Source organism: Anoplopoma fimbria, chromosome 1, assembly GCF_027596085.1.
Source record: "Anoplopoma fimbria isolate UVic2021 breed Golden Eagle Sablefish chromosome 1, Afim_UVic_2022, whole genome shotgun sequence".
In the NCBI taxonomy this organism is placed as follows: domain Eukaryota; kingdom Metazoa; phylum Chordata; class Actinopteri; order Perciformes; family Anoplopomatidae; genus Anoplopoma; species Anoplopoma fimbria.
Window position 1 is genome coordinate 14,146,661 of NC_072449.1, and position 16,293 is coordinate 14,162,953.

The window sequence follows — 16,293 nt, forward strand, 5'->3', positions numbered from 1 at the left end:
TTATCAGACAAAACGGCGGAGGAAGCCAAACCTGCTAGCAGCAAACAACGAACGCTGGATACATGTTACTTGTGTGTACCAGGCACAAGTGTGTCTGCCGAACGCGTGTTCTCTACTGCAGGGGACGTCGTTACTGCCCAGAGGAGCAACCTCACCCCAGAGCATGTTGACCAGCTCTTGTTTTTGCACAAGAATCTAAACATACCCAAGCACTAGCTTTGCATAGCCTACATGCAAACAACAGTGAAGCATAGACTACTTTTTGTTTATTTCAAAGTTTATATTTTAAGTAAACTTTTATTCATTCTATTTAATTTACCTTTATTGTTTAAAAGTAGCCTAAGTGGCATACATTTCTTAATCTGTCAGTTTGTGTGCAGTTGACAGGGGCTATACAATAATAAGGCACATTTTTATTTATTTTCCCTATTTGCTGCCCTGCAGTCATGAAGTTAATGTTAAGATTTAGGAATTAAAACTTGAAATAAAACTTGGAAAGCTCTAAGTGAATTTGACTGTGTTGTATTTGAAGGTATGATTCAACTGTTTTCCATGGTCCAGTGTTTTAAAAAAAATAACCAAAAGAAATCGCAAGAAATCGTAATATCGAATCACGATACTTACAGAATCGCAATACCCACAGAATCGCAATACATATCGAATCGCCACTAAGTATCGTGATAGTATCGTATCGGGAGGTCCCTGCTGATTCCCGTCCCTAGTAACGAGGCACACCTGGCATCAATCATCCACAATCACCTTCTCCATATAAACCCGGTCATGACTCCACTCCTGTGCCAGATAATTCCGTCTTGTTCGGTAGTGGTTAGTGAATGTCTCTCTCTAGTGAATTCTTGTATTTTTGCTCTAGTTCCTTGGCTTTTGGTTCTTGGTTTCTCACTGCTCTCTAGACGCCTTTCATTCATCATGCCAGCCTGCTTCCTGGCGTCGCCACCTGTGGTTTTTGTTTTTTCCCCCTTTGTCGCTGGTCACTTGTTTCTAATTAAATATTTCAGAGAAAACCCCCTGAGTCTGTCTCCGCCTTTGTTGGTCCAGAACACTAACCCAAAACATAACCGATTCCAGTGGAACAGACCAGGTCCAGGATTTGACTGCGGTTATGGGTGGGGAAGTTGATGTGTTGAGTGAAGTTGACCATCTACGCATGTCCAGAAATGTAGTGGCTATCTTACAGTCTGTGGAGTCGATGTTGAAATAACCCAGCAGCAGGATGGAAGGTGAGATGGAGCACAGGTAAGGAATTTATAGAGGTCTGAGAGGAAGGCGGTGTTGAAAAGAAAAGGGGTGGGGGTTGATTGGGTGTGCAGTAGCCCAGGTTCTTTTTGCAAAGTTTCAGTTAGACAGAGGTTATCGGGAGGATTTGGGTAGGGTTCTGGAGTTGGCTGAATATACATGCTGTTTGTTATGATGATGCAATAAGGGAGTTGGCGTGGGCTGGTTATTTGGCCAGCTTCTGGACACCTGTGCAGTTGCAGCAAGGATATTTATGCCATTGCATACAATATATTTTGTAGATTCCTTTGGGGGATTGCTGATATTGGCATGCACCATTGTATAATACATGGACGTAGTCTCTGTGATTCTAAGGGTGAATGAAGACATGTATGACCTATTAGAGAAGCATTAACCCGGTCCCATGAAACAATAAGGGAGTTGGCGTGGGCTGGTTATTTGGCCAGCTTCTGGACACCTGTGCAGTTGCAGCAAGGATATTTATGCCATTGCATACAATATATTTTGTAGATTCCTTTGGGGGATTGCTGATATTGGCATGCACCATTGTATAATACATGGACGTAGTCTCTGTGATTCTAAGAAGACATGTGAATGCATTAACCCGGTCCCATGAAACACAGCTGCATTTTTAACCTTTCATTAAACCAAACATGGCCTCCACATCATAGAGCACTTCAGGGAGCTGAGCCAACTCTTGTGCAGTGCATCAGTGTAAATGTATACATGCATGCTTTTCCCAGTACATTCACAGTGACCAGTGGCAGCTGCCCAGTTCCGACCTGTCCTAGAGTAAGCCTCTCTAAACTGTCTCCTCCAGAGACACCTTCACGTCTCCGCTGCCCCTGTAAATATTCATCACTGCTTCAACTCTGTTGGCATTCTGGGAAAATGTCACTTATGATCTCAAGCTTGCGTTTGCGTGAAACCTCCATGACAGCAGCAGTGAGAGAGAAAGAACAGTTGTGACACTGCGCCGTAAGCTTGGCCAAGTGGAAAATACTTCTGCTGTCATTTTCAGTCTCAGTGTGTGTGTTTTTTCTTTCCCATCATTCCAATGTCACAGCAGCAGTGTGAGAGATGATTCTAACGGATGGCTTCACCTCCTCTGGGAGAACCTTTAGCTAACCACTGGTACTCATTTGTGTCCTGCTATGATATCACAGGGTCCAGGTAGGCAGCTGCAGCACTCTGTCTTTAATACATTGTGGGTTTCAGTGATTCTGTACAAATCATGTTGTACAGCAACACTCATGGTTATTCTAAAATATGATCAGAGTCAAAATGTTGCCTCGTTCAGCTCACGACCGCCCAGAAATTCAATGTCTCAAAAATCTAAATATTGACATATAGTATCTCATAATGTTGACTTTGTCAGATTTATGACCTAGTGTCATGATTTTGACTTACAATAAGGACATTTGAAGCCTTTTAGAATGAAATCCAAATAACATGAAAAACATGACTCATGGGTCACAATTCGGTTCAAAAATAAAAATGCCGCCTGCTTCATCAGTGACGCATTCAGTGAGTATAAAGCAGACCGCCGTGACAATGTTGCTTCTTTTTTCACAATCGAATTTGATTTTCAAATTCAAATGCTATCTGTTAATATCTGTTCTCTTTAAAATAACATTTTTAAAACATGCCTTTACATTCTGTGAATCGGTTCAGAATCCTGGAAGATAAGAATCTCAGTTCTTCCATGAATCAATTTTTCCCTCCACCTCTAATAAACTGGATGTGTCCTTTTTTCTTAACATATGTAACTGCCTTAAAAATGAAAACAACACATTAAAGCACTATGTATCTTTTTAAAACGGAAGTAATACAAACTTTTCACATTTAACTGCTTTATATCAGACTAGAGTCCTTGTGTTCTATTCAACTCACTCTCAGTCAGGTTGTGTAAGGATCTTTAAAACTAAAAACTCAAGAGAGTCTCTGGAAGACATTTTGGCCATAGAGGTTGCTGTTCAGCACAGTTACATCTTTTTTTAATAAACTTTGACCAAACAAGTGCTCTCACTTTGTCATATTCTCTGGACCTCAGTTTTTTATGTGCCTGCTTGAATCCTTTGTTTTTCTTTTTATATGTACATATGGTACTTAAAGCTGCATTTATTTATTGATTTTGACACCTTTGGGGAGCACGGTAAGTACGGTAAGTAAGCGTGTTTGCAAAACTTAGCCTTTTCTTACATCCAGCAGACACAGAGCAACATTAGCATTCATTGTGAGTTGTGTTTGTGTCCACATGATGAATGTCACTCCAATATCCAACGAAAAACATCTGACTCTTTAGCTGCTAAATGGATGGACTGTACTTGTATAGCGCTTTTCTAGTTTTCCGACCACTCAAAGCACTTTAACACTACATGTCATCATTCACCCATTCATACACTGATGACAGGGGCTACCATGCAAGGTGCCACTTGCACATTAGGACGTTAACCAATCATTCATACCATTCACACACGTGGCACAGCCTTCGGGAGCAATTTGGGGTAAAGTGTCTTGCCCAAGGATACATGGACATGGACTACCGGAGCCAGGGATCGAAGGCCGATCATCTGAATCGAGGACGACCCTGCTCTACCACACAGTTGCCCCTAAAGCTCCTCTATGTTGACCAGCTAGTCTCTAACTGTGTCTGTGTGCGCTGTGCTGAGCAGGTAGAGTACCATGGGTTTATCAGAGCTTTGTTACTGAAAACAGCTGTGTGCAGCGGCTCTGGGAAACAAGGTTGATGAGTGCAGTTTGCAAGGTTGGACAACCAAAACTATGAGCTGTAAGCTGCGAAAATGAGTGTTGGAGACCCATGCAGAAAAAAGTTTCACATGGTTTTTAAGGCTTTGTGGGATTTTACAAGCTAGACAATGTTTCAGATAGGTGTTCCTGTTGGCCTTGCTTGATGATTATTGGTGGTTGAATCTTCGCATTTGCATGTGTAATGTACTTCTAATTCTTACAATTTGCATAATGGCCCTTTGCTATCCGAGCAAATGGCTCACTGATCTCTGTAGTTTCGCTGCATAATTTTCCCATTCCCACTGATGGCCGTGGTTGGCATCCATTGTAATAGGCCTTCTGATTAGTGATTAAAATGTTTACCGGTACATGGAGAAATGGATCCAGGCAATAGGCCACCTCCAGCATAAGCATGCAGCTGGCTTCACTTAGACAAATGGCTCGACGGCTGATGTCTTTTTAACCATGTACTTAGTTGGCAAAATGGGGAATGCTGGGAAGGCAGCTAGAGGGAAATTTACTGATGCATGAAATCATACAAGCCAATAAGATTATAGTTATTTTAACTGCCATTTATCACAGATGGGCGAATTTACAATTGCACAACAATGCTAGACTCTAGTTGTCGATGTTGGTTCTCTGGTCAAATCAAGGCAGTATTAGTTTGTTCCTGGTACTGTACTAGTCTGACATGCAGCTGTGTAGCTCCATATGCAGCTGAGGTAGACTGCTCTCTGGGGACAGGGTGACATCTTCAAACCTGTGTTCACACAGTTATTCAACGTGTGTATATGAAGACAGGAAACCAGGTTACTCTGAAAAATCATTTTACACAGGATATCATCATTCATAACATTTTCATGCACTGAGAGGGAAGGCTCTGTAGAAATAGCACAGCTTTTTCTTGTGAAAATATGTAAACATTTGCAAAGAAAAAACTTTACGTTTCTTTATTAAGTCAGAATCAGTTTCTATAGTTCATCTTCATATGTAATTATTATGAATCTGTGCTGTGCTAGGCCCAGTTACATTTCTGAGTCTATGGAGGAAAAGGATCACTTTGTTAGCTGGTGATTGCATCACTGGTGGAGGAGCCAGGCTGGATAAAGTTTGGACCCTGTGTCAAAAGACGCAGTCCTTACTGTGCTGAGTATATTGAAGGAAAACCAGTTGCTCCGGTCCGTTCTTCACTTTGAGTTAACAGCTTGGTGCTAACTTGCTTCCTTCCTGTTGCTTTTACAGTAAGCTGGTAGACTTTTCTGTAGCCGCCGTAATGAGTAACAATTTAAAAGGGCTTTTAGGCAGATTTAAAAAAAAATTTGGACAGAGACAAGCTATAGTCGCTGTATCCCTGTGCTTCCAGTCTTTATGCTAAACGAAGCCAAGCTAATCACCTCCTGGCTGTAGCTTTACATGAAGTATATAGGAACTAGAGAGCAAATCAACCTGTTCCCAAATTTAAGAAATCAGATCCTTGCAAAGAGCGGACTCTACTGCTGGGATGTAACTGCATGTACATATACTGACTTTTATGAAGCATGAGTGCTACACAGCTGATTACACCATGTGAAACTGGAAACACACATTGACTACCGTATTTTCCGCACTATAGGGCGCACTGGATTATAAGGCGCACTGTCAATGAATGGTCTATTTTCAATCTTTTTTCATATATAAGGCGCACCGGACTATAAGGCGCATTAAGCGAAACAAAACTGTCAGTCAGTCAAACTACATTACCCATGACCGTTAGCGGGTTGATGAGTTAATGATGTGGGACGGGGGAGCGCGTGTTGTGTTTTCAGAGCGAATGCAGAGTGTGAAATAAAGCCGACGTTTATTTACTCCGTCCACAAAAAGCCTTTCTCAGCCCTTTTGTTTCCCACACTCCTACAATATATAAAATACTGATAGCCTTGAGTTTGAAGTCCGCGTCGTAAGCGTGTCTCTTGACAGAAGCCATGTTGGTCCTTATACACACACACTGTAATATTATGGTGAAGCACAGTATGTGTTACTCCGCGGCGCTCCTGACTACGGTAGCCGTGATGCTGCTGCGGTGCGGCTTTGTAGTTTACCAAAGTCGTACTAAAACATGTTGACAGAGCGCCGTGTACCACACAAAATCGCTTCGCGGTCAGTAAGCACAACCAGAATTAATCCATATATAAGGCGCTCCGGATTATAAGGCGCACTGTCGTTTTTTGAGAAAATTAAAGGCTTTTAAGTGCGCCTTATAGTGCGGAAAATACGGTACATCAAATAAAGCAGCAGACAAAACATAGACCTATATGATTTAATGATTGTGTTTTACAACAAAAGGCTAAATTACCATGACAATCTCAAATCATACTACAGCCACAATTAGATAAGACTTCCTGGTGATCTGTTGATGCTCTGAGTATCAAGCCCCAGCTCTATAAAGCTGATTTGGTCTTATCCTGGAAGCGTCTGATTCGAAATGGTGAAAGGTCATAGGAGGGCACTTCTCCCAGGCTGAGTTCACACAGGAGCTTGCCAATGATTGGTCCAAACTTGAAGCCGTGACCTGGAGAGGAGAAGTCATTACAGTGAGCAAAGTACGTACATGGATCATCAGAAAATGCCAGATGAATCAACATCCTAATGTGAGCAAACCCATGCCCTGCACCTTGTAGTTACCCTAAAAATAGCCTGCATCTCTAGGCCTTTGTCTGAGTCAGGCAATGGGTTCGAGCCCCACATGAGTGCATACATAAAAGAAGAGTAAAGCTGTTGCGATGCCTGTCACTGAGCATCTATTCACTGTAGTGAACCGGGACCAAATGCTAAATTAGGGGGATTTGTTCTTTCTCTGCGTAATGGCTTTATGTGCTCAAGCCCAGGAGTGAGATGAGAGAGTATTTTCAAAATGCAGCAGTCTGATTGTCCTTGTTGCTAAGGTCTGAGAGGCAAAATATGAATGTCAACAGGGCTTGAGGAATGCAGCACATTGCCATCTGACAAAGGTCTCAGAGCTCCCGTGGATCCTGCCTGGCTTTGAAGTCATAAAAGCTTGGCTCCGACAGTTTGGCCACGTGAATTTTCATCTCGCCAGAGAAGGAGAATGGAAAACCTCAATAGATGGCCAAGCCCACGGGGTGACTTTGTAGCTATGGCAACCCCCCAGTACTGGCTTTAAAGCACTTGTGTCGGGCTTTGATGACAAATGCACGTAGTGAAGGAGGGGGAGAAAGGCAATGCAGTTTTTTCAGTATTCGGAGGAGAAGTACTGTTAACCCTTCCAATGTGGCTTTGAGCATATTTACTGTTGCTGAAGAATGAGCACACAGAGTAATTAACAGTCACTGATAAACAGAATGAGACAGAGGTCATAATGTCTCCGGAGACATTATGATCTGAATAGAATTCAACACTGAATTGATGTGAGCGTTATCGTAATTACCAGTTTCTGACTTTAATGACTTTAATGTCATCATCCAAGTCATAGCACTGACTGGAAAACTTAATAATATGGTGGTCTTTGAAATAAAAAGGTATCAAGCATGAATGCCGAGCCTCAGGGGTGGAAGTTATAACTATCATTTACTCTTGCTGCTGCAGCGTTGTTGTTGTTTTGTGAACTTTTTCAAGTATTTTTTTAACTTATATTTACTTACCTAAGTACTTTTTATCTCAAGTATTGTACCTGCCTACTTTTCACACTGGTTAAACTGGGACAGAGGGCTGAGTGGACTGGTTATGGTGGGACAAAAAGGCTGAGTGGACTGGTTCTAGTGGGACAGAGAGACTGAGTAGACTGGTTCTAGTGGGACAGAGAGACTGAATGGACTGGTTCTAGTGGGACAGAGAGACTGAGTGGACCGGTTATGGTGGGAGTTCACTTGTGTGACGGCCCCACAAACATTATTTAGCTTCACTTCTGGTAATGAAGTAAGGATAGCAAAATCTTTAGTAAGTTATTAATTTTTACCAACATTCTTTTATTGTAGGTCTTTACACTTGAATTCGTTTATCCCAGCATGCTTCTCTGAAAGCAGAGAATTGTGAGCAGGATATTAATTACAGACATAATTAGGTAAAGGACACGACTGCATGAAGAGATGGAAAGTGCCAGGAGACAATGAAAGTAAGTGTTTCTTAAGTGTTTCCTGGGTGCCTCCTCCATGTTAATTAGAAGAACAGGAGAGTAGACCCCTCACAATGGACAAGAAGATCTCATTACAGTACAGTCATTTAGCAGACGCTTTTATCCAAAGCGACTTACAGTCAGTAGTATATTACATATCATTCACCCATTCACACACTGATGACAGGGCTACCATGCAAGGTGCCACCATCAGACTCTATCTAACATTCATGCAACATCCACACCGATGGCAAGCCTTCGGGAGCAACTTGGGGTTAAGTGTCTTGCCCAAGGACACATCGACTGCCGAAGCCGGGTATCGAACCACCGACCCTCTGATTGGAGAACTACCTTGCGCTCCACTACGCCACAGCCGCCCTCGCCATTAAAAGTTAAGGATCTATGACCCTAGAATACATGGAAGGTTTGGTGTGTCCAGCTTGACTCTGAGGACATTCTGCAGCTCTAAAAGAAACTGGATAGAACAGCTAGTTCTGTCCTCTGATTGGCTGAGGCCTGGCTGGTAGCCATTCATTATGTGAACTCTAGGTGGCTGCTTAGCTCCCATTAACACATTCTCAGTCCAACTCGTCACATACTGACGCTTTGTCAGACCTACTGGTGTCATTTTCTAACACACTTCTAACACACTGGGTAGCCCAGTGCATGATGTTTTTCCTTAACCTAACTCAGTGGCTTTGTTTCCCAAAGCTAAGCGTTATTGTTTGAATTCACAGTGTAAACCACGTGTTCACTGCGAATTCAAACAATAACGCTTAGCTTTGGGAAACAAAGCCACTGAGTTAGGTTAAGGAAAAACATCATGGTTGGGCTTAAAATAAGTAAGTAAACTAAGTTAAACATAAATGTCACATAAGTCAACACCAGTCTCTAACACAAGTCTCCTGGTTGAAAGTCCTGTGTTTTTTTTTTTTGGTCTTTATACTACGTCATCACACTCCCAGAGCATCTCCAATTGACACTGATGGGTTTCCACTGTAGTTACTTGAAACCCTGGTGCGTCTTATAAAGATGCTTAAGGGTTTCTTGTTCCTCTGTATCAGACACAGAGGGACGTGACAAAGAGTTGGTATTTGATGCCCTGGGAATGAGACTGGAGAACGCCCTGGAAATTAAATTACAAATGTGAAATCCTCTTCTTTTTCCTATTCTTAAAAGGTTCAATGTACTGTAAAAAAAAAAAAAAAACTTCACATATTTGTCAGTTTATACTCAGAAACAGCAAGGTTAAGTGCTCAAACTTCACAGCCCCACACGAGGGGGGCAGGGACATGCAGATGATGCATTCAGTTGCTGCATCTTACAGTTGTTTATCTTAACTCCTTCTGAAACCTCAATGCCTTTAACATGTCTGTTTGCAAACATGAAAAAAAAGTTTTGGAGTTGTCTCTGGTACTTGTGCAAAGTTAAGCTAATCATGTGGAGTAGCTCTGTGCTGAACAGAACTGATATCTCATTTGAAGCTGATTTGGCCGCTCACCAACACAGTGGCTTTGACACTCTCATAGAGGTTAACTTTAAAACCCTTAGTTAAACATCAACAGTTTTTTTGCTTGTAGTTAAAAACTGAAGAGCATGATTAGAAGTAATGCAAAAAATAATAATAAGAGTGACAAATCCATGAAACTTTTTTCAAGTTGCACTATTAATATGTCTTTTACATTACAAAGTCTCCCTTTAACATTGTCGTAGAACACTGGCTCTCTCGGCTTGCTATTCATATACACATACGTACTGCTGAAAACCTTTTTCTTTAAAATATAATAAATAATAATGTTACAACTTTAAATTGAAAGCCTCTCTCTTATTCAAGCCTCTTTCAAATATAGGTCTGGTTCTCTCTTTTACTGATACTGTCATTTCTTTTTTCTTCCTTCTGTCCATTAAATCCTTCTTAGACCGTGACCTTGTTCCTCTGACCACAAACATGTACCTCGACGCACGCACGCACGCACGCACGCACGCACGCACGCACGCACGCACGCACGCACGCACGCACGCACGCACGCACGCACCACTTGGCTCTGTGTTTCTTGGTTGAGGAGGAAACAAGTGATGCTGATTCATTTGGCTGTTGCAGTTTTTGTGCTGGCACTCATCAGCACGCATCTGGTGTACAAGGTGACAGATACACTTCCTTCTGCTCTTTGACTTTTTGAGCTGTTTGCATTTTTCATTTCAACATTGACTATTTCTAGTTGAATCCAACACGGATGCTTTCTGTTTTAGTTGTTGTTTTTAAGAATTTTGCCTTAAATAAACGATAGTAGACAGAAGTATCAAAAGCAATAGCCTACATGTGTCAATTAGGGTTGGGCGATAGGTTAAAATCTTCCAACCACCATCATAAGCCCATTAAATAACGCTCCCTGATATATTCACAGACGCCGCCAGTTCCTCAGCTGCTGTCGTGGTTTCAGCTGAGAGATCAACTAGAGGCAGAACATTGTAAAACACACTACATTCAAACTCAACAGACACAAAACAAAACTCACCAACACCTTCTTGGTTAACCTATCCAACAACCTGCAAATCTTACACCAATCTCAAACTGTCCCCCCACTGTCTCTTACTCAGCCAATCAATGATGGCCTAAATATTTGTACATTCACCCAACCCTAGAGTCAACGGTCCTTGAGTGGATCTGAAGTCCTTGAGTGTCTCTCTTTCCATGATGCTTACATGAGCCCATCACTTCCGAACAGATTTTGTGCTGACATTCATGTTTTTTTTTTTTTGTTTGTCTTCGCCCTATGTAAAGCGTCTTTGGGTATCTAGAAAAGCGCTATATAAAATGAAAGTATTATTATTATTATTATGGTGCCCAGAGGATGAATATCAATGATAAATGATTATCCTTCGGTTTACGACCAAATGCCTAAACAAATAATGCTATTTCTATAAGCCTCCACTACACTTTGTGTTTTGTGCTAATTTGCCTATATTAGAATGCTAATGCACAAAACTATATTGGTGTACATGGTAAACATGAGCATGTAAGCATTTAGAGCAAAGTGCCACAATGTCCAAGTACAGCCTGACAGAGCTGGAGCGTGGCTGTAGACCCTTATATAACTGTACAGCGTCCTAATAATTGCTCTAAATAAACTCTCACAGCTGTTACTGGGCTACAGATTCCACTATTAGCTGAGAAGTAAACAAAGTTTAATTCCGATGCTGACAGCGATACATTTGTGTCTACTCCCTCAATATACAAAAAGTTGTTCTGAATTGTTTTCTTGCAAGTGGATGTCAAGAGTGGGATGATCCATCCCAACACACTCATGGCTTGTCAAAGATGATCCCTTACATAGATTTTCTTTGATTTGGTTCAAGGTGTTTTGTGTTGTATTGTAACGTACCTGAGAATCCTGCTCCAATCACAATATTGCTGTAGGAGGGATGACAGTCCAGCACAAAATGATCGTCAGGCGTTAGCTGCAAAAACAACAAAGCATGATACAGATAAACATTTGAGCCAGATAAAAAAGAGAGGTTTAGGAACCACAGAGCTGAGTTGGGATCTCACAGCCTCCACTCTTTGGTCCAATGCTCTTGTTTGATAAAAGCAATGTAGCTTTAGTAAAGAGTGCCACAATATTCTCTCTCCTGCCTCTTAATTCTACCATATGGAGACATGAATAGCAAACTGACAGAGCAATTGCAGATTTTCCTGAGAACCATTAGACAAAGACACACACACTCCCTCTCCATCAAAGTCATTGCAGAAAATGTATTTAACTGGATGAAAGAGTCCAACGCAGAATACATAATGAACTCTGACAAAAGGGAAAATTTTACCACAACTGTAGAGACACATGTAATTTAACTCTATGTCCTCTATTAAGAGTCACTGGTAATGGAACAAAACACTTGCTGTCAAGTGAGACAAGAGCGTGACTGTCAGGATTTTCAGGGGCATTGGACAAGGACACAGAAATTATGCTTTCCTGCAGCTTCAGTATGTGATCGCCGTAAAAGCAGCTTGCTGTGTGTGTTGCTGGAGGGCAGAGCGGCTGCACAACCCCACACACACACACACACACACACACACACACACACACACACACACACACACACACACACACACACACACACACACACACACACACACACACACACACACACACACACCGTTTACTTCTGTCTTTGTAGGGACACTCATTAACTTAATACATCAGTCATTCCCAAAGACTGGGTCAAGAGGTGTTCGTATTGTTCTGAAAATGTAAGCTTACTTAGAACATTTAATCTAAAATGAAAGGCTAGCTACATTCTGTTTGTTTAACTGATGAGAGGAAATGAAAAGAAAGAGACAGCCTGTTAACTCCACCTAAACGTATATATTGTTTAACTGATGCTAGCGTGGGGTTGCTCAAAGAGTAGAATTGTCCTTTTACACATCCATCTATATACAATTCGCTGGTCCTTCGTTTATCACTCTCATACTCCTCAGCCTAAACCTATGTTACTCTCCTTTGTTGCTTATGTCCCCTTTGTTTTGGTCCCTGTCTTACTTTGTATAATGTTTGTATATAGGTCGTATATGTGTTCATGTACTTGTCTGCACTTTTTTTGTACTAACTCTTTCTGCACATTAAAAAAAACAAAAACCTTTTACCACAAGGTCGGCGATTCCATCCCCACTTGCTACTGTCTGATTGTCAAAGTTACCTTCAACAAGACTGAACCCCTAGATTCTCAACGGGTGCTTTACAGCAGCCCACTGCTTCTAAAATGATGTCCTTAATCCTAAAATATTTATGCGTCATGCAAATGCTTAGGATGGGTAAAATGCAGAAGTCAAACTATATGTATGTACCTGTATGTATATAAAAGTTTAAATTTAAGAATGAGATAGTCAGATAACTCCACCTCAATGCATTTATTTGGTGTCATTTTTAAAACTTTTTAAGATGTGTATATGTTTTCACTAACATATGCACAAAACAAAGTTGTGATTAATCAAACGTACATCTCTTCTAATGCTAAACCTTGTTCTAAGCCAAACCTAAAATCAAGTCTGAACCATCAAACATGCCTTTCCAAAATGTCCTCACTCTCCAAAAATGTATGCATTGGTTTAATTTTGTAAGTTATTTTACAATACTGTCCACTTTACAGAGGACAGTATTCAAATTTGTATCAAATTTTGAAATTTAAAATGCAATACAAACAATGTAACTTGAGTTTCCATTTATTAAAGCATGGCAACCGCTGTGGCCATTTGTTGCGTACCGCTAAGGCCATGTATCACAGTCGGTAGAATTTGTCACTGACAAGTCTAATGAGTGATGGAGTGGGATCATGTATTAATATGCAATATGAAATGTTTTTAATGGTGTTTCTACATTTGTTATGGCTACTTGTGGGTGGGCGCCCAGCTACACTATGAGATTTATTAAACAGTATCAGGCGTACATGCAGCTATATATATTTATAAAATGTTTTTCTTTAGTTCCTTTAAAGTAATGATATTACTCTAATTAGTCACCAAGAGCCAGAATATTATTTAATGTTTCACAGCATTCTTTATACTCACATACTAAAGCTGTTCATGATAGTTCTGTTACTAATTTATTACAGGAATTGCAAGTGCATTACTGTAAAAAACATTTAGAATGAATAATTTTTAACAATAAAGTTCTGAAATCTTAAAATGTCATTAATATTTGTTTTGTTGAATATAATTCCTGAATCTTAAACTATAAAAATGCTGATGGTAATAATGGGATATCTTTAAAGAGTAACTGGTCAACTTAAACATGTTTTTAAAGCTATAAACTAAAATATGTGACAGTACTGTGATGAAACACATCAATGCTGGTATTAATATTGACAGTTCTTACCAAATATATAAAATCCCACCAACCTCAAAATCGATGGCTTCTCTGCGCATTAACAGTAAAAAGCTGTAGTAATATGATTTCATTCACTTCTGGCTCACTTGTGTCTCATTATATTAGTCATACTTACAATACTTTAAGACTCCTATCGGTGAAAATGTTGCTACCATGGTTGTGTGCGTAAAATACCGGCATAATGTGTTGTTATCCACTGCAATTTCTTACATTAGCAAACCTGGCTAAAACAAACCCCATTATGTTTTCCCATTTGCTGTACTGGAACGCAGTCAACTCAGTTGTGAAATCATTCTCAGCTCCTTATTCCTATTTCGTAGATAAATGGAAAGCAGCATTAGGCGCCGACTATGTGGTGAAATTACAGCTTAATTAACTAAATAGAAGCATTTGAAGTGTAAATATTACCTTAGTCTTCTGAATGTACCATTACATAAGTGTTGCCAGTTTCTTGAATCTTCTGATGTTTTCTGATGACCCATAAATGTCATCAAACTGCTGTACCTTCTGAGGCGTAAATCTCAACATTCTGATGTACTGTGATGTAGAGTGTGTATACTGACCGTGTACAGGCAGCTCTCCACTACAGCAGGTTCAGGGACCAGGCCAGGAAAACAGCGGGCAATGAAGCGCTTGAGGATGTCAATATCAGACCTGTCTGTCTGCTTGTCTCTCTGGTCTGGGTCTGTTTCACTGCCCATGTGGTAGCATATCTGCACACAGAATGACATCATCAATATTATTTCTATATGAAATGCTCAGAGCATGGTATCCCTGCGTACTTTAGATAACTAGCAGCAGCAGTAGGCTGACCTAGTTTTTGCATGCTTATATTTACTTGTACCATAAATTCAGCATTTATTATTTCGGTATTCAGTTATCTAGGGTCATTTCTGCCACCAATTTGAATTTGAATCACAGTAAAGTCAAAGAGACTCAGCCTTTGCACTCATTACGCACATGTCCACTTTTGAAAAGAGCAGGTGCACCACGAGCTCTTAGATCATCATACCATGCAGGGAAGCAAAGCAACAGATTCTTTAAAAGCTGTAAATAATTCCACAAATCCATAATCTTTTTTGTATAACAATTCAAAAGCTGAAGTTAAAGATGCCAATGAGAAGCCTTTATTGGCCCCTGTGTAAAGCTACTCTCTGTATCTGTTTCTTCTTCACAATGCCAGTTATGAGCCAACACATTCTCACTATCAAATATCAACACTTGGTAAGTGGCATTAAGCTTCAAACTATGTCGCTCTAGGTTCCCCTCTAGAATCAGTTTAGGATGGCTGTCAGTTTCAAAATTCTGTCTTTTCAAAATAAACTTTTTATTCACAGGAAGTTTAGGTTTAGGATCGTGGTTGACGTAAACTTTACTGACTAACAATTCACAAGACAACTGAATGAGTAAGGACTCACGTGACTATGAGTGCCTAATGACACACAGGACTAAACATACTCACGAGTCGCGAGACTAACGAGACACTTGACCAACAATACTAAAGAGTCATGTGACTTGTAGTTTCACATGTGACAAACAGCAGCCTCCTGGGTGAAGGTCCTTTGTTTGTTCGACCCATCCATCCTGCCCACCACCAATACATTTCTCATTCTTTATACTTAGCCAGTTGCTCTGGTTGTTTAATAATGACATGGGTGAGTTAGTAGAAACCTGGTGTGTCCCATATGGACATTAAAGTCTGCCTCTGTGTGTTGATATCAGACTCTGAGGGGGGCTGACCGAGCTGTGGTATTTGATGAGTTGGAGTGAGAACAGGAAGGTTGTGAATACTCTGAAATGAATCATCAGTTGTTAAACTACTGTATAATGAACTAAAAAAATGAAATTTGGGCCACCTGAGGAAGAATTTGGTTTTTTAACATATAAAAGGGATTTGTCACATTTAGTTCTGAATCAGAAAGACCTCTTCACAACTTGCACAGGGGAGTAGCAAGAACACAACTCAATACATGCAGACACATGGTATACACACAGCACATGCCATCTTCTAGTGAAAAAAATAGAATTAAATACAAAATAAAAATCCAAAGTGGAAAATTATGTTACACTTTCTATGACGAATTTATATCTATAACGCAGTATAAATATACTTATAATGTGTATAATCTGCTTATATCTGTTAAATCTGTATAATTACAGTCATAAGCACTGAGAAATATTTCCATTGCTTTATAACAATAATCACACATATTAGAGCATTTTACAATGAGTCCAAGATAACAGTTATTAAATTAAACGAATACCTCTAGAGCCATCAGGTAAGGTTTCCTGTAAAGC

The 16,293-nt window shown here is 40.3% G+C and overlaps 1 protein-coding gene across 1 annotated transcript in view; it reads right to left on the minus strand.

Annotated features, from left to right (window-relative positions):
• Positions 1–4,656: 4,656 nt before the first annotated feature.
• pipox (pipecolic acid oxidase) overlaps positions 4,657–16,293 on the minus strand; it is a 34,844-nt gene continuing 23,207 nt past the window's right edge. The window contains exons 6-8 of the mRNA XM_054603802.1: positions 14,559–14,708; positions 11,497–11,572; positions 4,657–6,553 (exon numbers count right to left, since the gene is read on the minus strand). Coding sequence (XP_054459777.1) covers positions 6,423–6,553; positions 11,497–11,572; positions 14,559–14,708 — 357 coding nt within the window. The 3' untranslated portion in view covers positions 4,657–6,422. The remainder of the gene's footprint in view (positions 6,554–11,496; positions 11,573–14,558; positions 14,709–16,293) is intronic.